The 24,358-nt window shown below is 50.8% G+C and overlaps 10 protein-coding genes across 10 annotated transcripts; 8 read left to right on the forward strand and 2 right to left on the reverse strand.

The window, feature by feature from the left end:
* Positions 1-804: 804 nt before the first annotated feature.
* CDV56_106928 (SIMPL domain-containing protein) lies at positions 805-1,458 on the forward strand (the record flags this gene model as incomplete). Its single annotated transcript, XM_026760547.1, has 1 exon — positions 805-1,458. One exon carries the CDS (start codon positions 805-807, stop codon positions 1,456-1,458), a length of 654 nt encoding a protein of 217 aa, XP_026616916.1.
* A 2,570-nt stretch (positions 1,459-4,028) lies between these two features.
* On the forward strand, positions 4,029-4,835 carry CDV56_107092 (uncharacterized protein; the record flags this gene model as incomplete). Its single annotated transcript, XM_026760711.1, has 1 exon — positions 4,029-4,835. The coding sequence occupies one exon, from the start codon at positions 4,029-4,031 to the stop codon at positions 4,833-4,835; it is 807 nt and encodes a 268-aa protein (XP_026616917.1).
* A 1,443-nt stretch (positions 4,836-6,278) lies between these two features.
* On the forward strand, positions 6,279-7,540 carry CDV56_107198 (uncharacterized protein; the record flags this gene model as incomplete). Its single annotated transcript, XM_026760817.1, has 3 exons — positions 6,279-6,573; positions 6,634-6,885; positions 6,960-7,540. 3 exons carry the CDS (start codon positions 6,279-6,281, stop codon positions 7,538-7,540), a joined length of 1,128 nt encoding a protein of 375 aa, XP_026616918.1.
* Positions 7,541-8,560: 1,020 nt separating this feature from the next.
* med8 (RNA polymerase II mediator complex subunit MED8) lies at positions 8,561-9,385 on the forward strand (the record flags this gene model as incomplete). Its single annotated transcript, XM_026760918.1, has 2 exons — positions 8,561-8,685; positions 8,755-9,385. 2 exons carry the CDS (start codon positions 8,561-8,563, stop codon positions 9,383-9,385), a joined length of 756 nt encoding a protein of 251 aa, XP_026616919.1.
* Positions 9,386-9,488: 103 nt separating this feature from the next.
* Positions 9,489-10,440, reverse strand: CDV56_107352 (putative monosaccharide-P-dolichol utilization protein; the record flags this gene model as incomplete). The annotated part of the gene is made up of 2 exons (XM_026760971.1): positions 9,489-9,758; positions 9,814-10,440. The coding sequence occupies 2 exons, from the start codon at positions 10,438-10,440 to the stop codon at positions 9,489-9,491; spliced, it is 897 nt and encodes a 298-aa protein (XP_026616920.1).
* Positions 10,441-10,701: 261 nt separating this feature from the next.
* Positions 10,702-12,258, forward strand: cox10 (protoheme IX farnesyltransferase; the record flags this gene model as incomplete). The annotated part of the gene is made up of 1 exon (XM_026761028.1): positions 10,702-12,258. The coding sequence occupies one exon, from the start codon at positions 10,702-10,704 to the stop codon at positions 12,256-12,258; it is 1,557 nt and encodes a 518-aa protein (XP_026616921.1).
* Positions 12,259-12,828: 570 nt separating this feature from the next.
* CDV56_107496 (aspartate--tRNA ligase MSD1) lies at positions 12,829-15,015 on the reverse strand (the record flags this gene model as incomplete). Its single annotated transcript, XM_026761115.1, has 3 exons — positions 12,829-13,950; positions 14,012-14,718; positions 14,805-15,015. The coding sequence occupies 3 exons, from the start codon at positions 15,013-15,015 to the stop codon at positions 12,829-12,831; spliced, it is 2,040 nt and encodes a 679-aa protein (XP_026616922.1).
* Positions 15,016-16,125: 1,110 nt separating this feature from the next.
* CDV56_107637 (tyrosine--tRNA ligase MSY1) lies at positions 16,126-18,257 on the forward strand (the record flags this gene model as incomplete). Its single annotated transcript, XM_026761256.1, has 5 exons — positions 16,126-16,463; positions 16,541-16,694; positions 16,758-17,044; positions 17,108-17,453; positions 17,508-18,257. 5 exons carry the CDS (start codon positions 16,126-16,128, stop codon positions 18,255-18,257), a joined length of 1,875 nt encoding a protein of 624 aa, XP_026616923.1.
* A 1,131-nt stretch (positions 18,258-19,388) lies between these two features.
* CDV56_107757 (uncharacterized protein) lies at positions 19,389-19,806 on the forward strand (the record flags this gene model as incomplete). Its single annotated transcript, XM_026761376.1, has 2 exons — positions 19,389-19,501; positions 19,566-19,806. 2 exons carry the CDS (start codon positions 19,389-19,391, stop codon positions 19,804-19,806), a joined length of 354 nt encoding a protein of 117 aa, XP_026616924.1.
* A 620-nt stretch (positions 19,807-20,426) lies between these two features.
* CDV56_107800 (mismatch repair ATPase MSH6) lies at positions 20,427-24,311 on the forward strand (the record flags this gene model as incomplete). Its single annotated transcript, XM_026761419.1, has 5 exons — positions 20,427-20,759; positions 20,832-20,867; positions 20,938-21,106; positions 21,161-23,550; positions 23,616-24,311. 5 exons carry the CDS (start codon positions 20,427-20,429, stop codon positions 24,309-24,311), a joined length of 3,624 nt encoding a protein of 1,207 aa, XP_026616925.1.
* Positions 24,312-24,358: the final 47 nt, after the last annotated feature.

Here is a 24,358-nt window from a genome sequence, read left to right on the forward strand (position 1 = left end):
GGTTCGTCCAGGTTCCCGAGTATGCATACACCAACTGGAAAGCAATTTCCGTATCGGCGTTATATTTCCATGCTTTTGCTTGGAACATGAACAGGCCAACTCACCATCGCTGGCTTGTTGTCCGGCGCCACCAAGAACAGCTTTTCCTCGTATCATGCATCACAAACTAGCTATCAGTAGTCTGTCTTTGGGATTGCATCCCTCGCATTCTCTGACTGAGAAAATCAAGCTGACCACTCAGCATGGTTTCACCGGGATTTCAAGGTTGGATATCTCTTGAAGTATTTGACAAGGATGCACGAAGAAGAATTCCAGCCTAAAGCAGCAGCAACCAGAGCCCTGGGATCGTGGAAGAGGCTCCAGTTGGCGATTGATTCAGCAAGTCGACTCTGAATGCTGCACTCAGCAATTGGCAGCAGCCGTACTAGGACAAATAAACGTCAATCATGATGGGATCCCAAGTCTCCTCGAGGACAGTCAAGAGCTGAGGCGCGAGGAAGGAATCATCATCAAGTCTGAATGGGAGGACTCACCTCCTTCCTTTCTCTTTGCCATCATCGTGCCTGGCGTGGAAGGAATGTTCAGACTCAGGATTTGCTACCTCAAAACCGCCCCAGCTTTCCAAACTTTTCGACTTATTTTCTTCCAGTCTCTCGAGACATCACGTCCGGCGGAGGCTTCTCTCTAATGCCCTATTTTCTCGTCTCTGCCATATAATCTTCCCTATTTTTATCTCAGTTGTTACTTTCGTTACACAGTACCCAGACGGACGCACCTCACGCGGATACCCATTTGCGTATCAGCATGGATGAAATGATAGCAGGGCGCCTATGCCTGTATGGTTTCGCAACTGTCCAACAACAGGCTGACGAGGCCGTTCTTGTTTTTGGAACGAATCTCTCTGGCGAATCCAATAGAGCTGTTATCAGGAAGGAAATGGCTTGTGCTCAAACCCTGATGCAGGCATTCCCACCACAGTCAATTCATGTTCTTGAACCCACCCGAACCTGGTCGGAATGGAAAAGTGATACTGGTGTTGCAAAAGCTAATCCGAGGTCGGCACGCGCGCGCACCTACCGCTCTCAGACGACGTACAGAATGGGCTTCGGAGATGTGAACTTTATGCGCGATGTGGAGAAGAAGCTCAATGGCCATAACGGCGTCGAAATCTTGGAACTTTATTGGCTACTGAGCGATGAGGCGAGCCAGTCTCTAGAATTCAAGGCTGCGCAAGCGGCAATGAAGGATGCAGGTCGCAGAGCAGAAATATTAGCCAGGAAGGCTGGACTCAGCTTTGCTCCCTTGCAAATGACAGATCTCGAATGGCGAGGAAACGAGCAGCCCTTGCCTGCATTCTGGAAGGACGCCGAGAACGATGCGGGTGGCAGGCATCTCGACATGGACCCGAGGATATTTCAGCTTAATGCTATCGTCAAAGCCAATTTCATTATCTGGTGAAGTGTGCGGCACGGAAGGGCCCTGCTGGTTGCTGTTTGTGTTTCGGTCGCTTTGCTTGGTTCGGAAGGTAGCAGCCAGAGGATTTCGAAAATCCTGGTGTTTGGCTTGTGATTTGGATCGCTCGTTCGATATATTGTTGCTGGATAGCTAGATTTGCTTGAGCTCTGCTCAGATCAGTGGCTTGGTCTGAATTACTTTGCTTATGAGATGAGATATAGGATCACAGAGGTATCAACTTCTACTTGCTACGTGTACATGTCAAGGATCCTAGCCCGTCCTGGGTACTAAGCCTCCCTAAAAGTAGACTCGAGCCACTGCCTCATAATCAGAACTACATCCAACATCAAGTTGTGAGACTAGTAGGAGGTCCATGACCTGGCACATCTACTACGTCCATACAGATCCAGTACGATGCCATCAGATCTGCGTCTTGGTAGACTAACAGTATTATTTGCTTACTCTCTCTCATACAAAGAATTTGCATCTCTTTGTGGACAATATCCCAAAGCGAAAGAGTAGTTGGTCGTTCTATGGGCCAACTCGTGGAAATAGCTCGACTGGCGTCGTCGGGAATCTCCGCTTCGAAGTATTTCTTTTCATGGGTCCATATCATAACCAAGCTTGATAGCAGCTGTGACGTTACATCTGACTAGACTCGGGGAAGTGTAAGTACTCAGTACACGCACTCATTTTCCAAATCTCGATCTGAGGCGGACTGGCCATGTGCAGGTTATGGTTGACTGTCAATATATATCCCTGCCCTTTCGAGTGTCACTAGCCTGGATCCAGTATGTCGAGCACTGAAATGACTGACGGAATGTAATCGAGAGAGTACGTACTCCGTAGTGCTATTCGATTCGGCCGGAGCAACGGCGAAATAGCAAGTTTCGTCATTTGTTCGTCCTTGTCACGAAGTTGTCAGACGATGATGTCTTCTCCCTGTCAAGTGCTGAGAACAAGTTGGTCTATTCATCTAGATCCAGTCAGTCCGGAATCTCAACCTGTAGGAAAACAACACGGAATGACTGTGATTCGACTAATAGGACAAGAGCTGATGCCCCATCACGGCGCGTAGATAAGCTCTGTGGATGGTTCGGTTCACTTGGCCCCCCATCGACAGACTGCGGGACGATCAACCTTGTGCTTGTTCGCTTCTCAACCAACGACAACACACTCAAATAATCGCCGAGTGTTGGTTCCAGGGCTCGTTTCTGACGATATCCAACTTAATTTGTGATATTATGATGCCTTGTCGGTTCTGAATAAGAGAGAACGGAAACAGGTGAGGGATGCACTACTCCGCTTGGGGGAAATGAAGGAAGAGCCTTCCTGTTTGAGGATAGAGCTTCAGCTCGTTCTGCCCCTCCCTTTTGCTGACGATCCCTGTCTGTCTCAAGTATCCATCTCCATTCAGTCACTCACACGATGATATGATAGCGATGAGCATCATGGGCGTGCCCATAACAGATCCTAGTAAGTCTTACCATGACCCTCCATCCACACTGAGAATCTTCCCCCAGTATTGGTCGAACCTCTTCCTCAGCCGCATCGTGACCCTTGAGACATTTACGCTGACTCCTTCGATTACATAGCCTGACCATCTAGGCCATTACCTGGCAATTTAGGCACTATGCAGATGAACGGAGCTCTTCATCCTGGATGCGATTATTGACGAGAGTCAACCGCGGTGTTGGAAGATGCTACTGCCGTAGTCTCTTCGTAGTCGGTCATCTTCCATTGCGCACTTGCGACCATCCCGCCTCTTCTCGAGGCTTAATTGATTGATACGGCTCCCCCTGGTCCTGCTTCGAGCAGTATTGCTGGTGAGCAAGCGCCACGCCAAGAAGACGGACAGCTGCGTGCGTCGTTGTGTGCAACCTAGTTGACCAACATCCATGATCGCTTGGCTGCTTCGGCAAGCGCTGTGAGGTGACTACGCCGCAATTTCTCCTTCCTTGCAATGTTTCTTACTCCTCCCGCGATGTACCCCTCTTGTTTATTACTACGGCTTGCAGGCCAGAGACTGCAGCCTGCTGTCTACCCTGCCTAGAAAGTGCTCTGCCTGGGTCTTCAGGACCAGTCACCGTCTGCCATTCCACGTCCCGCTTCAAAACCGCCGCGATGCCCAAAGACGATCTTCTTTGGGAAGTTTCTTGGTGGCGGTCCGTTGGCTTTCACCTGAAGGGGGGTTGAACCAAACTGTCGGGTCCGTAACGCGTCTTTGTCTCGCATGACTCCCGTCTAGGATGCCGTCTACTCGAGCGGTCTTCTTCAGGAGATCTTTTCTTTCGGATCATGTCACATAGAGCTATGTGGCTGTCATTTGATTGTGTTTGATGGATGTGTTATGAATTATCCTCAACCCATGCAGGCCGTCGGCTGTCCAGTCTCACTCCTGTTTCCTCTACCTACAAAGCCTGACTTCCTTTTGACTCACTTGGGGGAGTCTCGGTAGGAGAGGAATACATAAATTTTGCCTTCAAGACGGTGTGGCAGTATTGTCGCCTGAGTCTTTCTTGAGAAGTTATCTTCTTTTCGGGGTACATTCCATGAAAACCCCTATCGTGATCATGACGGCTATTATTCGCAAGTTGAGGAGGAAGCGCAAGCTGTCTTCCGAACTGCATTCTCGATGGGGCGATGTATCAATCACTTATCCCACCGAAGGCTCCTGGAGTCAGTGGGACCAGCCTTCTAGGATCAACTTGAATGTTGCCCCTGAGATGCCTTCGGAACAACGGCGAAGGCATAGTTCACCAGAGGCTCGACATCGAGAGAGTAGCTCTTCTCGCCCCGAATCGACCCTGCATTCTGGGGACACGGAAGAACGCAAATCGTCAGTCGATTCTGCTATGACAATACCCACGGGACACTACGATGCAAAGCTACGAAGTCGATCAACAAAAGATTTATCCACGCAGAAGGTCTCAGAGCACCGTGGAATTGTAAGTGAGCAGAGGGGCCTTGTCAATCCTTGGGATGAAATATGCTCCAGCGATGAAGCCGAAGAAGACATCATTCCACCGCCAAAGGGGCCCAAACGGCTTCCGCGAGAATTAAATCGTCTCAAACTCAACGCAGACATGGATGACTATAGTCGAGCGTCCAAGTCACCCCCGCTCTCTGTCACCTCGCGAATGCGCCGATGCAGTCAACAGAGCAACGCCACCGAGCTGACAGCATCGGTGTCGGGGACCACCAGTTCTAAGCATACGAGCTTTACGTCCTCAGTACCGTCAGTTTCACCTGAGGATTCTCGACATATGTCTTGTTCTCCATTTCAAGAACAGAAATTCGCTCGTCGCCCAAAGCCCCGAGAGGCTGAGCCAGTCCGGGAGCAAGAGTTGGTGCCCTCCTACGATGAGCTCTACGGGTAGCGCTCGTGTTCGATCTCCGTACTGTCCCTACTACAATCTCCATTTCTAGTTCGTTTTTCACAGAACTTCATTTTATGAGGCCTTCTGGCTGGAGGATGACTTTCTGCTCAAGAAATTTCTTGATGATTATGATTCACTACCTTTTGTGCCACCAGCGAGAGCGCAATCGGATATACAATTTGCATTTTGGAGTCCCATCTTTTTCATATGGGAGGCTGGTTCTTGATTTTCTGGTCTATGTGACCTCTCTAGCCTTCTCTTCCCAGCACAAACCAGGTTGGCCTGGCCAGTATCTACCATGTATGAATTTGTTAGGGAGGGAGTTTTTTGATCATTCCTTATCATATCATGCCATCATCATGGGTACTATGGAGAATTATTCTACTTGTTCGGACAGAGGATAGTTGATTAAGATTAGTCACGTCTTGATGCAGGGATGGGTCCAGGTAGCTGCTTTGTACTCAGTACAAGCGGCTATTATCACTGACCTACTTGTCCATCACCTTTGTTAGACTGCAGTAGGTACCTGCAAAAGATGTCTTTCTAGATGATCTGGATTCAGACAACACCGGCACTGTACTTCCGAGGACAAAAAGACAGAAGGACCTGGCAACCGCAATCTAAATTCCTGGACATCGTTCCTCCAATCAAGGACGCAAACAACGAAGAGTGAGTCCAAGTACTGTATTGTCTACCTGTAAAGTACTTTCTACCAGCCTACTGCGAAGGTAGTAAGGTAGCTGGGCAGTTGAATGAGGGGTTCGCTAGTGATCGACGAATCATAGCCTCCTGCCAGGGCCAACGCGAGCCGAGATGACCACCTGCAGGCCGAGTCACAATCACATCTCCAGTCCCTCGTCGACTCCCGTCACACAACTAACTCTCCTCCAAGACACTTCCAAATGGCCACGGGGAGTTACTACTGGTCGGTTGCTGGCTTCATTACCAGCCCTGGGCCCGCTTCTCTTGCAACCAGTCGCGGGGGATGATGGTAGACCAGTAACTGGCCAGTGTTCTCTGCCTCTGCGAGCGTGTGTCTTAGCGCCCAGACAAGCACCATTGCTCATGGTGCATGCTTAATCGTACTTGACTAGCTTGCACCCTACGAGCGACGTCCCGACAGATCCTGGAAGGAGAAAGTCGACCTGGCCATGCTGCAGCACGTTGCCTCCGGTCGGGTTCTTTATCAATCCACGAGGAGTACCGGTATGTCAACCTAGCGATGGTGATAATTGACTCAAGAACGTGACCTACCTGTCATCTTTGCTCTTTTGACCGGCTACTTCCTGTCGATTCTTCTTCCTTGGGCTATCGTTTTCGATCACTGCGCTGTCAATTCGATGCCCGGCCATCGAACCCACGGCGTGTCGCCTATTCTTTCCTCAAACTTGCAGTGATAAATCAGCATCAGCCTGCATTGATCGGTCCGGTTCATCATTCAAGATGATCGGCTTCTTGAGCCAAAAGCCGAAATCTACGTCGCTTTTGGCGGCTGCTTTCTTGCTCCTCGGTCACCTTACACCTGTGGTTATCGGGTTGAAGACGACGCCCGGCTCGCCGTGCGCTAGTGTCTGCAATAAAGTGTCCTCGAACACCACATCTTCCGAGATCGTTTGTTTGGACGAGCAGTTCAGCCAAACCACGACGGGGTCCGACTTTCAAAACTGCTTGGAGTGCCAATTGGAGAGCACTTACGGCGATACGTCTTCGGGGCAGACGGATGTCGAATGGGGACTTTGTACGTATATTCGACATTTTGGCGGCAATGGAAAGTGTAGTCGCTGATGCTAAGCTTCAGACAATCTCCGGTACGCCTTTAGCAGCTGCGTGTACGGCTTCCCTGAACAGGTTGCCAATATCTCTTCTCCCTGCGTGGTTTCCTGCCAGTCATTATCCTCGGCCCTCGAGTATGACTTGCATGATCCGAGTGGAATCAACTTCGATACCTGGTGTGCTGCTTCGTCTTTCGCGGACAATGTCATCAGCCAGTGCGAGTTTTGCTATAATTTGACCAGCAATATGACCGATTCTCAGGTCTACCTCGCAAATTGTGTGTTGCTTTCCCTTTCTTACCTTATTCCGGCCTGGAATCGCCAGTCACTGACAGCCTTGTGAACGGTGCAGTCTTAGAAGCTCTTCGCTACAATTGCCACTTCCGAACACCTACCGACAAAGCCTTTCCTATCAGCCCGAGTAGAATCTTCAGCGAGTCAATGCTGCCCCAATCCACAGTCGACCTGATCTCTCCCTCCGCGAAGGCCAACTCAGGCACCAGCCACCTGGCTTTGATCATTGCGCTCCCGATCCTGGGATTTGTGATCCTGATCTGTATCCTCGCAGTGGGATGCTTCTTTTTTATCCGCTGGCGACGCAAGCAGGCTCGCAAGAACCGCCGTTCGGGCCATCTTCGTGCGCGGTGGAACGATACCACGATCAGTACCCCAGCTCACGGGGCGTGGGCTGATCCTGCCAAGAATGGAATGTATAGCCCACCGATGCACCACCCAGGGTCTGGAAATGGCTTCAACTTTGTCGACACGGATGGGCGTACCCAGGAGGTGGGATTCTCCAAGTCCAATCATGTCGAGGTCACCCAATCCCCTGTCACAGTTCCATCTGCCACCCATTCTCCAGAGCATGAGAAGGGATATGGCGCTCAGACATATTTTCCTGAGCGCATTGTCTCACCCCCCCAGAAGCAGTGAGCTGTGAGGCCGTGTGTAAAAGTCGATATTGTTCCCTTGATGACCTGCTGATGCATGGAACCCCATGGGCTTCGTTGGGAAAACGTGTAGAGAGGTACTGATCGAGTAGTGTGAATGGTGATCAAGCTTGTCAGTGCAGGCCACTATCCGTTGCCAGAAACTCTTTCCTTTCCCCGGTTCTTCCCTTTCTTATGCATAATGAATCGCATGTTGAAATCGTCAAATGACGTTAATATACCCTCCTTAATCGTCCGATTAACTCTTCATTCCTTTTCCCCTCAGGCGTTTGAGCGAATCATGTTGTGTCGTGATGTTGATGTTGCTGGCGGGTTGACCAGTTGGCGAGCAATACCTAGCAACGAGTGACCATAGCTGAGCAGAAATCATTGACAGATATCAAAGCTGATACATAGTAACTCTTCAAAAACTTTATGAGACTGTCCATCAGAGTCTTTCGCCTTTTTATACCCTTTTCTGGTGAGAGCCAAGGTAGCGATCACCGACCAGCCCCTCCTCGGCCGAAGGATCAGGACGGGCATCCATCTAAAAATAAACACGGGATTTGGGCTATCCCCAGCAACATCTGCAGCATCTGTGAGCTTGGACTGATTGCTTTTCAAGAGTTTCAGCCAAAGATGCCAAGATACCAATGGTGAAGGATGGTTGTGTCGAAGGATCCTGCTGCTTGAGATTTTGTGGTGGTGAGGGCGGTATTTTTAGCAATCGAGCGGTTATCTTGCAGTTCTGAGATGCGGAGTCGTAGTAATTGAACATGCTCCTCAGATATCGATGTTCTGGGCGACTGTATCAGAGACTGTGTACTAGACCCGTATGAAATGCCATGATCTAGCCCTATGCGTTTGAAGCTGTGGGGTTGCCCATAGACAACAAGACACCTTCAAGCTATCGTCTCGGTACATCTTCTCCCTGCACCTATCACCGTCATCGTCCAAAGCGCATACCTCCCCACCAGCATCAACGACTCCGTCGCAATCCACACCAAACACCTACACCAGCAAAATGACCTCCCTAGACCAAGACCAGATAAAAGTCCTCGAACAATCCCGCCACCGTCTCGTCCAGCTCACCCGCTCCCTAGCCTCCCTAATCGGCAGCTTAAACCAAAGCGACCCGCTTCCATCCTGGTACACCCCCCCCTCAACCTGGCATCCAATCCTCGCCCCTCAAGCGAAAAGGGCTAATCGCTGACGCAGGTCCTCCCTCCAATCCCAAGCAAGCATCATCTCAAACAACCTCCTCAGCGTCTCCGACCACCTCTCCGACAACCGCGACCTCCTCTCCGCGCTCGTCGCCTACCCCGGCCCCTCGTACCCCGGCCGCACGCAGGCTCCTACGCTCGAACAACTCCTCCGCACGAAACTCGACCCCCGGGTTGAGGACTGGGTATCGCGCGGTCGGCGGGCGGGTGCGTCTGCGCTTGAGGACCGGGATGCGTTGAGTGAGGGTGCGCTCGCGGAGCTGTGGGACTGGGCGCCTGTCGAGGCGAACCAGGAGGCGAGGAGGAGGAACTGGGGTGGGAATTTCACGCTTGAAGAGACGGAGATGGGCGTTCAGAATGTGGTTACCGGGTTGAGGAGGCAGTTGGAGGATGAGGATGAGAGTGAGAGTGAGGAGGAAGGGGAAGGAGAGGAAGAAGAGATGGAGGTTGTTGGAGTACGACGCAAGTCTGGTGGGGCCGCTGGATTGGAGTTTGATATTGCGGCGCCTACGCCGGGGTTACGGCAGCAGCAGCAGCAGCCGCAGCAGAAAGCAGCTGGACCTGTGGTTCCCTTGGAGGATATTCTACGGTATATGACTACGGGGACACTGCCGACGCAGCGCTGATGGCTGCGAGCACTTGACCGTTGATCAGAGTACGCGGGGATGGTTTCAAAGAAATTGGAAATTGTCTTCAGGCGTTCTGATAAGAATTGTCAAAGCGACTAATCTAACCCCGTCTGCGTGTGGTGGGCGACTTTGCAGAGGGCTTGGGCGATACTCCTGTGCTTTCAGCAGCAGGAACCTTTTCCACTGGCCTAGAGACCCGAGCAGCTTGCTTCTGGGGCTGCGCCGGGCTCTTCCAGTAGTAGACCATCTGTGCCGCCAGGATAACGTTTAGGACAAACCCAGCAATAAATCCATACAGAATGAGCTTGTCGTCAACTTCTTGCAGCGTGGTAAAGATGCGAGAAAGAGAACCGACGAGGTAGTTGAACACCTGTTACCAAATCAGTTGCGTCTCCTCAGGTATCAGTAGACAGAGAAACACCTACCGCAAAGGCACTCAGCTGTCCGGTTCCTCCCTCCCTCCAGATTGTGTAGATTTGAGGCGCCTTGCTGGCCACGCCAAGAGCACCAGCGCCAGCCTGTAGATACGACATGGTCTGCGCATCCACCAGGGTCTGATCAAAGAGCAGCGCATACACACTGGCAGCAACCACTGCAATGAAGGCCGCAGCAGCCGTAGGGCGATCCGCAAAGGTCAACACCAGAACTCCAACGACCACATCCTGCACCGCAATCAAGGCAGACTCTCCGTATGTACTGAACGGAAACTGGTTGCGCACGCCGTAGGAAAGGGTGATCAACAGGCTAGCGGTTTCGAGGGCGTAGGAGACAAAGGACACGCCGGCAGAGGATCGCGAGCGGATAAGCTTCAGGATCTGCGGAACCTTCACGATGGCGCTTGCACCCACGATAGCAATACCCAGAGCCTTGGAGATAGCAAGAGACGTGCAAGCAGGATCCTTGGTGACATCAAGGTCGAGGAGAAGAGCGCTGTGGCATGGCGATCCGATCAGGGAGATGATGACATCGTGAACAGGTTGCGGGAGAGCGGACGAGATAGGACGGAGGATGGGTTGAAGAGGGTCAATAACGACCTTTTGGAGCGTATCCATGGCGCGAGTCTACAGGCCAAAGGACTTTCTCTGTGGTTTGATTGACGATGCAGCACGACGGATCCTAAGAATAATACTCGCAAGGGCAACAACGACAATGATAATAACTCCACAAGGCGGTACGGTACATTCCTGCGGCTGTGGTCTTTGTGGCTCGCCGGGGAATTTCTGCTCTGTCAATCGCGACTCTTCCGAGCTTCATCTCATGATCTAGATCGTCCTATCGTGGCTTTATCTCTCTCCATCCATGTTCCTTCCGCCATGATTCTTCTCCGGTCCTCGTTGCTGAGGTCTGGATTGGCGCGAGATCCTGCTCGCCTGTGTTCTCAATGCTTTTCACGACTCGCACCCTCACGGCGACCTATCGCAGTTCGCAGCTTCCTCTCCTCCTCTCGGCTGCGGGCTGGCATTGCCGATCATGAATCCTCCTCCTCGACTATTCAAAAGACTTATTTTTCTGCGAATCGAACAGCTGATGGATCCACAGACAAAGATGGCTTACTAGCGTCCTTGTCCGCCGTCAATAGCTCCTCTCGAACTAGTTCCGACAATGCATTATTACAGAATGCGGCCGCTTCGGAGTCGATTGCTCCTCAATCTACGTCACAAGAGTTACCTCATCGCCGGAGGAAGCGGTTAAAGGAAGAGCTGGCCAAGAATAACGCTGCAGAACCCGAACTTCCCCCTGATGCCTCGTCGCAGCTGTCCACCATCTCATCAGCTCTCCCTGCGACGTCCCTGCGCCGCAAGTTGGCCGCGTTTCTCGCCCTCACAAAGCCTCGTCTCTCGTTCCTGATCGTATTGACGACTACCTCCGCATATGGAATGTACCCGATCTCCTCTCTTCTCACTCTTGACCCTTCAATGACACCTCTACCGACTCTCTCAACCTCGACCTTGACCTTTCTCTACTTGACCGCGGGAACCTTCTTGTCTTCATGCAGCGCGAATACCTTGAATATGCTCCTTGAACCTAAATACGATGCTCTTATGTCACGGACACGGAACCGGCCGTTAGTGCGCGGGCTGCTGTCACGTCGTGCTGCGGCATTATTTGCGATTGCGACTGCTGCTGTGGGCCTCGGTTTGCTATACATCGGAACGAACCCTACGACGACCGCGCTCTCCGCCGGTAATATCTGTCTCTATGCCTTTGTATATACACCGCTGAAGCGTATATCCGTGATCAACACCTGGGTGGGCGCCGTGGTAGGAGGCATTCCTCCGCTGATGGGTTGGACCGCTGCGGCAGGCCAGACAGCGACCACTGGCCACGACAGCTGGCAGGATATGCTGTTCAGTAAGGACAGCATCGGTGGCTGGCTCCTGGGTGGCATTCTCTTCGCATGGCAATTTCCTCATTTCAATGCGTTGTCCTACATGATTCGCGATGATTACAAAGGAGCCGGGTACAGGATGCTCGCTTGGACTAATCCCGCCGCAAATGCCCGTGTCGCACTCCGATATTCTATTCTTATGTTCCCAATCTCCATCGGTCTCTGGTGGGTCGGTGTTGTCGGGAATGGTTTCCTGGTTGGAAGCACCGTTGCCAATGGCTGGCTAGTCAAAGAGGCGTACAAATTTTGGAAGCATCAGGGGGCCAACGGCAGTGCTCGAAGCCTCTTCTGGGCCAGTATTTGGCAGCTCCCGATCCTCCTTGTCGGCGGCCTGGTCACGAAGAAAGGTCTTTGGGATGGTGTTTGGAACAATATTTTCGGTCAGCCAGTGGAAGACGAGGACGACTATCTCTACGAAGATGAGGATGAAGTGGTAGAGACGGAGCGCAGGACGGGACCTGCGAAGACGAGCAGCTCATGATTCTTCCTTTTGGTTTGTCACTAGCTCAAGTTCGAAGGAACGGATGCATACTCAGCAATGCTCCGCGATTGATCATGTTACAACATTTTATTATACTGGACTGCCTTTTTGGAATGGGAGGCTGGCGTCATTGTATAACTTTTTTTTTTTTTTTCAAATTTTATCCGTGATTATCCTCAACGTGTAGATATAGTCCCATCAATGTGAATCGATTCCCGTGGGTTTCTCCGTAAAGGTGGTGTTCTCCGTAACATCTTAAGAGAGGGGGTATCGCTATAACAGGCCTCTACCATAATTGACAAGATTGAGAACTATATCATTTCCTGCGCTGTCTTATTCACCTATGGCAGATGTTTTGAACCTTCCCCATCTTCTTTGAGAGATACAGAGATTCGGCTTGACTTTAATAGCGCACCCAAAACAATGATTATATGGATGTATCTATGAGACCTCTATTTACAGACGCCCCCCCAAAAAATCGAGAGAGACTGGGTATCATGTCTATACTATTGTACAATTCAGTCGGGCGGCTTGCAGCAAGTGCGTCTTCACACGCGCTTGCCATTACACTCATTCATCCTTTAAATGAAGGTGATATGTTTCTAATGCTTCTTCCGTCATCATGCTAGGGGCCTTGACCATGGCATCATCGCCACCCTTGCCCGTCTTAGGGAACGCAATGACATCCCGCACCGACTCCTTGCCCAGCATGACGGCGACGAGCCGGTCAAAGCCGAGCGCCAGTCCAGCGTGCGGCGGACATCCGGCCCGCAAGGCATCCAGCAGATGGGAAAAGTCGGCCAGTCTCTCGGGCCTCATTTGAAGGATATCGCGGAGGATGAATTCTTGCACGGCTGTGTCGTGGATACGGCGACTGCCACCGCCCAACTCGACTCCGTTCACGACAAGGTCATAGTGGTCGGCCACCGCCTTTGTGGGATCCGTCAAGAGCAGGTCGACGTCTGCAGCGGTTTTGGGTGCGGTAAAGGGGTGGTGTGTGGATGAGATGCCCGCTGCACCGCCCTGACCTGGTTCCGAATCACTGGAGGGCGAGAACAAGGGGAAGTCTACCACCCAGAGGAAGTCGAAACCCATGGGAGCGGGCCTGAATCCAGAGGAGACTGCAGCGGTGTGGAGTGCGCGGCGAAGGTCACCGATCGGAGTGGAGCCACCGGCGAAGGGGGCTCTTTCACGTGCTTGGATGACAATCAGATCGCCGTGATCAGGGTCCAGGAGTTCCTCAATGCGTTCAGCAGCTTCAAAACCAAATGGCTGGAGTCCACACAAAGGTTTCTTGGCGTCGTACACGAAGATCCCCGGGCCACCTTCAGGGTTGTTGTTAAATGGCGCACCAGCTGGGGAGTCGAGGAATTCCTTGATGAACTCGTAGGTGGCGGCGGGGTCATTGTCATTGCCTTCGAATTTGAAGGTCTCGATGATGGGATCGGTCAAGGGAGTGATCTTGTTGACAAGGTCGACAGGTAGAAGATAGTCAATCTTGGAAATCTCCATTCCAAATCTTGTATCGGGCTTGTCTGACCCATAGCGGCTCATTGCGTCCTGATATGACATTCTTCGGAACGGTCCAGAGGGCGCCTCATCTTTCATTAAGGAAGACCAAAGCCTTCGGATTATCCCTTCAACAGTCCTCATGACATCCTCTCCTGTAGCAAAAGACATTTCCAGATCGAGCTGGGCGAGGAGCTTATGTTAGATCGAAGCGTGAGGGTGGACAACAAGATTCCATGCTCACCTGGGTGAATTCTGGTTGCCTGTCCGCTCGAAGATCTTCGTCGCGGAAACAGCGCGCGAACTGGTAGTACCTGGGTATACCACTTGCCATGAGTATCTGCTTATATTGCTGAGGACTCTGAGGCAAAGCGTAGGCCAGACCACGCCTTCGAGTCGGCACCAAGAACTCGCGAGCACCTTCGGGAGTTGACTTGAAAAGAAGGGGGGTTTCGATCTCCACAAAAGGAGGCCGACATTGTTCAAGCTCTTCCTTGCATATATTGCGAACTTGAGCGCGGAATCGGAGGGCGTCCCGGAGTCCACTATCGGAGCGTAGTTGAAGGTATCTGTGTTCCGGAGCAAATGCAGTCCCTGGAGTCATAATAATGTCTTTTGGAAATTCATTCAGAGGATCAATGTCCGCAATGTGCACCTCCCAGCAGTCGCTTTTCTCGATATCTGATCCCTTTCCCTTCTTTGGCTGCACGATGCCCCGTACAACCACTGGGCTATTGGCATTGATGGATCTGAGCTTCTCAAGCGGGCTACTCTTAACAAACGAGACAAGCTGAATGCTGTGTTTCATGGTTGGATCCGTCAGGCGCGCAAAAGATAGCTTTTTGGAAAGGTCGGAGCGGGGTCCCAGGTATCCATGAAGGCGGACCTCCTGTCCTGCAGATGCATTTGCAAGAAAAGTCTCGAAATCGCTCGTGGCCGGTGGGAACTCAACTATTTAGACAAATTAGCATGTAATTCGGTGCAGAACGAGAAATGTGGTACAATGGGCTTTTTCCGACACAACGGGGTGTTCATACCGGCTTTCTTATACTGTTCTAAAAAGTGTCGAGATGGAATTGGATTGTCCTGCTGTTCGAGCAAGCAATGTCTCCTGTGAAACCTCCTAACTGAAGAGGGAGTTTTCAGTCCGTTGCGCAGTCCTGTTGGCCGACTGCGGAGGTAATTGGAGATTTCAATGTAGCTCGTGCGGAGACGAGGTGAATAACGTCCCACATTGCTCAGAAGCATACCGAGCTGGGTTTGGTGGAGAGTATACAAAAAAGTGCAGTTCTAATAGTCTTTCTAAAAGGCAATAGAGCTGGTACCAATGCGTTTCAAATCGACTTCGAATCAGCGATGATCGAATGACACCCAGTGGGATCTCCACACACTTGAAGGTATCGCAAGCTAATCGGCAGAACTATACCGCTCATTTGATTGGGAATAGCGTCTCTTAGCCCACTACAAAATATAAAACCTCTTGGATCCACATTAGTTATTTTCCTTTTTTTTTTCATCCTTCCAAGTTTTGTACAGGTGAGTTCTAGCTCTCAAAGACCACTACGGAAATTGCAGAGAATGATTTCTAACATATCCTATTAGATGATGAAAGCCTAGTGTGTTCTATTTGATCTATCGCTCCTCTCTGAGCCTTGTGGCTCTCCCTTCGGGGTTCAAGGGCTGCTTGATTCGGGACGGAGGGAGGATGATAAAGGCGTTCGGCACATCTCCTTGTTACTTCGACGGACGCGATGAAGGCATCTCTGATCCCAAACACATTACTTGGTGGTGTTTGCTCCTCCATGGAGCTTCCATATGACCTAGGATCCTAGAAACGTCCTATGGCCCCTTCGTGGTGCCCTAGCACATTCATGATAGGAATCTTCGGACATGAGAGTGAACATGCAATGCTAGACTAGCTGAAATAATTAAACAATGCAATGGTTACCTGTTTCGACTATGCCGTCTTTTTGCGAGCTATCGACTTTCAAGGCGCTTGCAGCAGTAGATCTACTCAATACGTATTTCCCTCCGGTTACCTTTTTTTCTGGCTGTAGAAACGAACGAAGTCATTATTTTTGAACTTCCTACTTGTCAACCTCGTAAGAGAAGCATCAATATTTCCGTTAGATCCCTAAGCTCAATGCAGTTATTCACAACAATTGGCCTTGTTTGGAGCAGCTCCGCATTAACAATTATCCGTCGGAGGGAGAGCAGTTGATCGGCTTCTTATCATCGCCGATAGTGATAAATTCATTTGTCCCGTCGGGTTGGGTTATATGCGTCGCACATCCACATTGAAACCAATTAACCGCCTTCACCTTGCGGTTGATTGAGTTTCAATTCCAGGTCGGCCCAATGAAGCCGCAATTGTTGTCTCTGCCTCGCGCAGGGTGCTTGCGCATTCCGGTTACTCTCCCGGTAATGCAGGCGGGCTACGGTGCGCGCAGCTACATGCGAACTGCTCAGATTACGCGGAAATGTTTCTTAGGTGCTGAAGAAAACCGCCTTCCTGTCAATTCATCGATACGATCGCCGGTCCGGGAGTCAAGAAGGTGGATTACCCAGAAACATATACAGAAGGTGAAGGCTGGGGAGAAACAGTGGGCCCAGTTCGCTGCGGAGATTAAGGCTGGGAAGCGGAAAAGCTTCGTTGAACATCTAGAAGAGAGAGGCCTGATCCATGATGTCGTCGGGTGAGTCAGCCAAGTTCTCCATGTATCGGACGAGCAATCAGGGAAGTGGCTGATGAAAACTCGTCTTGGAACTACAGTGAGCGCGACTTACTACACCGGGTTTTTACCGAGAAGAGAGTCGGGATCTATGTCGGAGTGGACCCAACGGCTCCCTCCCTACATGTTGGCCATATGCTGCCGTTCATGGTGCTGGCTTGGGGTTATGTCTGGGGTCTACCTGTCACCTATCTGGTCAGTCTTGCCTCGCCCTGGACTCATGGATCGACGTAATACATCATGGCTGATACACAACAGCTCGGCGGTGCTACTTCTAGAATCGGTGATCCCACTGGGAGGTTGAAAGGGAGAGAGGCGATGAATTCCTCTGTCCGAAAAGCAAATATGGCGAGCATGCACATGCAACTGAAAAAGTTGGGTGCTTCTGTGGAGCAATACGGCAGGAAACACGGATGGCACAAAGAGAAGATCTGGTGGCGAGCTCTGGTGAACAACAACACCTGGTGGAATTCGACATCCTTCCTAGAAGTGCTACGGGATCTGGGCGCCCATACGCGGCTAGGTCCCATGCTGGGTAGAGAGACGTGAGTCTAATTGCTATCCTTTACTCGTTGGACAATACGATTGCTGATCTAGATGATTATAAGTGTCAAGAACCGGATGACAAAAGGTGACGGGATGTCTTTTGCGGAGTTCACTTATCCCCTATTGCAGGCATGGGACTGGTGGGTGCTGTTCCGAAAAGGTGTTCAGGTGCAAGTCGGAGGTTCCGATCAATATGGGAATATTCTCTTCGGCATGGATGCCGTGAAGTCGATCAGCAAGAATACTGCTATAGAACAAGACCGAAATCCTCTGGAAGATGATTTAGATAAACCGATTGGGTTCACTACGCCACTATTGACAGCACCAAATGGCGAAAAGTTTGGAAAGTCCGCCGGTAATGCCGTTTGGTTGGATAAGGACATGACTTCTTCGTTCGAGCTTTACCAGGTGAGTTCAAGTTCATCTAGATCCTGGACGGCACATATCACTAACTTTGAGTAGTTCTTCGTTCGAACACCAGACGACGTTGTTGAGCGCTATCTGAAGCTATTCACATTTCTGCCTTTGCCTGAGATTGCCGAAATCATGGAAGAACAGAAGAAAGATCCTTCAAAGCGAGTTGCTCAGCATACACTGGCTACTGAATTCCTGGAGCTGATTCACGGAAAGGCAGAGGCTGACGCAGTTGCTTTACAACACCGTCAGCTTTTCCGGTCGCGCTCTTCGACGGCTGAGCCTAGTCCTCTGCCCAAGGTGACTAGCCCGCCTAGCAGCCATACAAATTCACCCACTGCAGGCTATGACAATCCTCAGTCTGGGAACAAATACGCTTCCCAGACCAATTTCGCCAACATGGGCAGCCCCCATGTCACTCTTCCCCGTTCCCTGGTCTATAACCAGCCGTTCCACAAGATCCTGTGGCATGCAGGAATGGTCTCCTCTAAAGGCGAAGGCCATCGCATTGTCGCCAACAAGGGCGCTTACGTGGGAAGTCGCCCAGGAGACAGTGGTCCCATGTCTGATGACCTCTCGTTCACCCCCATCGAGACATGGCTTCCAGAGAAGACGCAAGACTACATCATCGATGGGGATCTCTTACTTCTGAAGCTTGGCAAATGGAAGTTCCGGATGGTAAAGATAGTCAGCGATGAAGAATTCAAAGAGCGGGGGCTTACTGCTCCTGGCTGGGAGCCGGAGAAGTCGGAGTCAGAATTGGCTGCTCAAAAGACAACGGAGGGGAAGTCAACATGAGCCAGTCTACTTCATGCATGTATTTTAAGATAGACCTGTAAATATACTAGCGATATACTAGCCCCAGATTCTCCTCACATATTGAACTTTATTTTGCAACTAGTAGATACTTTGGGCACATCATACATGCAAGCTAGAGAAAGCTGTTGAACTTGGCAGTCCCTTGAGACACTACGCTCCCTTGGTACCGAACAACTGCATTCCCGCTGGGCAAGACTTGATTACACGGCAACGCCGTATGCACCTGCGGACTTTCATATTACACAGAGAGCCAAGACATGAGGCTTTGGATGTTTTTCATGCACATGGGACCTTTGGTCATCATACCATCCAAAGGATCTGTCGCACTTCCAGTGTGCTTCAGCTTACTCATTTGACAGTGGAACCCAGCGCTGAAACTACGGCAATGAGATTGTTGTCTTGATATGACCCTGTCGCCGACGCCTTTTATGATTAATCATCATAATCATCAAGCAGCTGAAGATATGAGGGCATTTACCCAATCTGGCATGGCTGTGTGATTGTTTGAGTCTGAGAGGTGTCACAACATATCTTGGTCTAGGTCCTTGGCAGAGAGTTACTGGGAGGAACACCTGCAGCATCACCATGCCTTCTGGACATTCCTTGGAGGAACTCGATGTCGACGAAAGACTCCAATGACACGTTGTGCGCACATGCGGATTTGACGGATTGTGACTTCTTCGCTGACTGCAATACTCCAAAATGGGGCGATTTTATGCAAGCCACCATTTACAGCCGTAGCACTCAACTTGCGATGGTGCAGCATCAGGCTGTCCCGTAGCCTCAAGCGTCGGGTGGCCCCCGTGAGATCGACGTCCGTCAGCATCCAGTAGACCAGTTTCCACAAAGAGAAAGTTGGACGGGATGCAGGGAGCGAAGGCGGCGATAATACACCCACTGAATGATTAGAAACGATGAAACATTTGACACGAAGCTCAGGGTGGGCTGATTGGAGGTGAGCTATACCATCGAGCCAATTTTGGATCTTCATGGCTGACAGCAAACGTATATAAGCAGCTCATTTCCCACAAGAAGTTCGACGGCAGCATCAGACTCAAATCAATTCAAAGAACAAGACCAAATCACAACCCGCATCTCGCCTCAGACAAAATGCAGTTCTCCTTTCTCAGCTTCGCTGCCCTTCTAGCGGCCACCTCTGTCAACGCCACTGTGTACCTAGGATTGCGCACCAACTATGATGGACATAAATCCCAAGTCGCATGGTATGTTTGAGCGTATATGATGCCCTGCCGTGTAGCAAAATGCTGACTGGGTTTCCAAAATCAGGACGAACGGAACTCCAGAGCCCTGCAGCGGTTTCACCACCATTGTCGACAGTGACAGCAACCCCTGTGGTAGGGACTTCTATGTTGACGGCAACAACGGGCCTTTCCGCTTTGAAGGCTGCGGTGGAAATGGGTTGACCCTATTCCGCAACGGACAGTTCAACAGCAACTGCAAGTTCCAAAGTCGTACTATCAATTGCAATGGAGGAGCAAAGATTGCACAAGGCTGGGCTTGCTATTAGGCATCAGCCAGCGGCAGTCAACCAGAATTTGGAGTGCGCGCCTTAGGTCTGCCGGAGACATCGTCATCTGTTGTGGAATTGGGAGGGATAGGAACAGTGGGAGATCCTGTGCTTGTGCTCGAAACACTACTTTATTATGCTTGATCTATGCCTATGACAATGCCGCCAGATTTGTCATGTATAGAGTGCTACCCGCTGTGGGATAGCATAGGGTATCGTAGATCCCCTAATGAAGAATACTCTTCAGAATCTTCTCTTCTCCGACGCATTTTATGAGAGTTTTTCCGTAGAGAGAAAGATACATTCAGCAGAATATGTTCTGTGTCAAGTACTGCGTAAGTTGACCTGAATTGCTGGAGTGGTGTTTCGAGAGTGGATAGACCTTCCGGGAGGCCAAGCAATGATAAGTGACGGCCCCAGGTTATATTAGATAGGATCACCAAACGCGTCGACGCGCTGCGTGACGCCTCCTTATCAGGCGATCCGCCATTTTTCCGTCCTGGGCCTCTATCAACAATTGCATTCCCTTTTTATCCAGCTGCTTTCTATCATCCTCGGCATGGATTATACATGGTCTTAGTTGTCACATTATAACAACCGATCGTTGATATTTCGTCAGAATGGCCAGAGAAGCTGGTGCCGCATCCTCTCCCACGACGGCGACACCTCCCTCCGGAGCGCTGAAACGATCCACCTCCAGCACGCAAAACATGAAGAACCAGCGATCTATTCTGGGTTTCTTCCAGAAATCCTCACCATCAACGCCATCTGGTGCTCGTAACGCAGATCCTGCCTCGTCTCCCGCACAGAGAGTCTCTGAGAAACGCGAGGCGAACTCCAGCAAAGCCACATCGAAAAGTGAGAAGAAGAGCATACCGAGGTTCACACAAAACTTGACCCCTGTCCCAAGCAGTGACTTAGTCGTGCCTGAGGAAGATGAGGACAAAACTCAGGTATGCTGATATTTCGGACGCTGCACCATATGCTAGGTTGACAGGTTGCTGATTGCTCTTGCACAAATATAGGATCCAGAAAAGAAAACTGCTTCGCCCTCCCGTCGGGTAAGACGATTTGATCAATTCCATCTACGATCAATACTCGGTCAATCCAATCACTAACTGCGTCTTATAGGCCAAAAAACAGGTCAGCTATGCCGAATCCGGCTCCGAGGGTGAAGACGACGATGATGAGATATTCGGGCCCAATAGACGAAAAAGTCGGGTCTCCAAAAGACGCAAGACTTCTCCAGAGAGCGAAGATGAATTCGAGCAAGGTGGTGAGGTCGGCTATTCAGATGACGGTTAGTTATTTGATACCTCTGAGGCCGTTTTGACTCTTGGGACTAACAGACTAGCAGAGATGGACGACTTTATCGTTGCGGACGACTCTGATGAGGAAGCCAAGCCATCCAAGAAGCGTAAGAGACCGTCGAATGCACTGGCTCGCAAGACCTCTCTTCCGGCTCCTCCTTCTCCCGGAGAAGACCTCGACATGGATATTCCAGACGCCTCATCAGGCACAGCTCTGAAGTGGACCTATGATCCTGAGAATCACGAACCCCGTCAGAACCGGCCAATACAAGCTACGCCGAGAAGTACCGCCACTCCCGCCAAGCAGAAAGCGCATCTAAGGGAGCCTGAAGAGCGCTATCCTTGGCTCGCAAACATTCGGGACATAGATGGACACCCACCAGATCACCCCGACTACGACCCTCGCACTATATATATACCCCCACTGGCTTGGGCCAAGTTTTCTCCCTTTGAGAAGCAGTACTGGGAGATCAAGCAAAAATTCTGGGACACGGTTGTCTTTTTCAAGAAGGGCAAGTTCTACGAGCTGTATGAGAACGATGCTACCATCGGTCACCAACTATTCGATTTGAAGCTCACAGATCGTGTTAACATGCGGATGGTCGGTGTACCTGAGATGAGCTTAGATCACTGGGCCAATCAATTTGTGGCCAAAGGTTTCAAGATTGCCCGCGTTGACCAGTCTGAATCTGCACTAGGCAAAGAAATGCGTGAGAGAGACGGAAAAAAGGCTGGCGGGAAAGAAGACAAGATCATAAAGAGAGAATTATCCTGCGTCCTTACGGCTGGCACATTGGTCGAAGGCTCTATGCTGCAGGACGATATGTCTACCTATTGCGTTGCGATCAAGGAGGCCATTATAGACGACCACCCGGCTTTTGGGCTTGCGTTCGTGGACACAGCGACAGGCCAATTCTCTCTGTCTGAATTCGTGGACGATGTTGACATGACCAAGTTCGAGACATTCGTCGCACAGACTCGCCCGCAAGAACTGCTTTTGGAGAAGTCCACGATTTCTCAGAAAGCTCTGCGCATTTTGAAAAATAACACTGGTCCCACCACCATCTGGAACCACCTGAAGCCTGGAAAAGAGTTTTGGGAGGCAGATATAACTGTGAAGGAGCTCGATGCTAGCGAATACTTTGTCTCTCAAGATGACGATAACTTACAAGCGTGGCCGGAGACTTTACGAGAGGCTCGAGACAAGGAATTGGTTATGTCTGCGTTCGGAGCCTTGGTCCAATATCTCAGGGTTCTGAAACTCGACCGCGATCTGATCACGATAGGCAACTTCTCGTGGTACGACCCTATCCGGAAGGCCTCCAGCTTGGTTCTTGATGGTCAAACTCTGATCAACATGGAAATTTTCGCCAACTCATTTGATGGTGGCTCAGAGGGGACGCTCTTTCAGCTTCTAAATCGCTGCATTACCCCTTTCGGCAAGCGTATGTTCAAGCAATGGGTTTGCCATCCGTTGATGGATGCAAAGAAGATTAATGCGAGGTTGGACGCCGTTGACGCCCTGAACGCTGACTCCAGCGTTCGAGACCAGTTCTCTTCCCAGCTGACCAAGATGCCTGATCTCGAGAGGCTTATCTCCCGTATCCATGCAGCCAACTGTAAAGCGCAAGATTTTGTGCGTGTGCTGGAAGGATTCGAGCAGATTGAATACACAACCAGTCTCCTCAAGGATAGTGGCTCTTCTGAAGAAGGGGTCATTGGGCAGTTGATCAATGGGATGCCCAACTTGAGTTCTCTGCTGGAATATTGGAAAACAGCATTTGACCGCACTAAAGCGAAGGAAAATGGCATCCTGGTTCCCAAACCAGGTGTTGAGGAAGACTTCGACGCCTCCCAAGAGCGTATTGAGCAATTGCACAGGGATCTTGACAACCTCCTCAAACGCCAACGCCGTGAGTTGGGCTCCACAGCCATCTGTTATCGTGACAATGGAAAAGAAATCTATCAGCTCGAGGTGCCGATCAAGGTGAAGAATGTCCCCAAGAATTGGGACCAGATGTCCGCCACGAAACAAGTGAAGCGTTATTACTTTCCCGAATTGAGGTCTCTGATTCGCAAATTGCAAGAAGCGCAGGAAACGCACAGTCAGATCGTCAAGGAAGTCGCTGGTCGATTCTACGCACGATTCGATGAGAACTACACGACATGGCTTGCAGCCGTTCGAATCATCTCCCAACTAGATTGTTTGATAAGTTTGGCAAAAGCCTCGTCGTCGCTGGGCCACCCAAGCTGCCGTCCTGTCTTCGTCGAAGACGAACGGAGTGTGCTTGAATTTGAGGAGCTGCGTCACCCATGCCTTCTCTCGTCGGTGGAAGACTTTATTCCCAATGACGTGCATCTGGGAGGCGAAGGGCCGAATATCAATCTTCTCACTGGAGCTAACGCAGCCGGAAAATCCACAGTTCTCCGAATGGTAAGCACGCAATCGTTCCCTAATTGTCTCTAGAAAAGATGATCTGAAACTCTTCGCTGCTCTAGACATGTGTCGCTGTTATCATGGCTCAAATCGGCTGTTACCTGCCCTGCCAGTCCGCTCGGTTGACACCTGTTGATCGTATCATGTCCCGTTTGGGAGCGAATGACAACATCTTTGCAGCCCAGTCCACATTCTTCGTGGAGCTTTCAGAGACGAAGAAGATATTGTCTGAGGCTACACCGAGATCACTTGTCATTCTCGATGAGCTCGGCCGTGGAACTAGTTCTTATGATGGTGTCGCTGTTGCTCAGGCAGTGCTGCATCACGTCGCCACTCATATTGGAGCAATGGGCTTCTTTGCGACTCACTATCATTCCCTTGCTGCAGAGTTCGATGGTCATCCCGAGATCACACCCAAACGCATGAAAATCCACGTCGATGATCAGGAAAGACGAATCACTTTTTTGTACAAACTGGAGAACGGCGTTGCTGAAGGTAGCTTTGGTATGCATTGCGCGTCCATGTGCGGTATTCCGAACAAGGTCATCGAGAGAGCCGAAGTTGCTGCCAAGCAGTGGGAGCACACAAGTCGTCTGAAGGAAAGTCTTGAGCGCCGGAAGGGCGGCGGGTTCATTGGCTTGGGATGGTGGAGTGACGTCGCCTGGGCTCTTCGCGAATCCGCTGCTGAGACTCCCAGCAGCGAGAGCGTCTCCGAATTGAGCCTTGAGGTACTCCGCAAAGCTATCGAAGCTCTTTGAGCAAAAGTGGAGATCACTGATAAAGGTTCACATGGACGTTCCGTTTC

Source organism: Aspergillus thermomutatus, assembly GCF_002237265.1.
Source record: "Aspergillus thermomutatus strain HMR AF 39 chromosome Unknown NODE_32, whole genome shotgun sequence".
In the NCBI taxonomy this organism is placed as follows: domain Eukaryota; kingdom Fungi; phylum Ascomycota; class Eurotiomycetes; order Eurotiales; family Aspergillaceae; genus Aspergillus; species Aspergillus thermomutatus.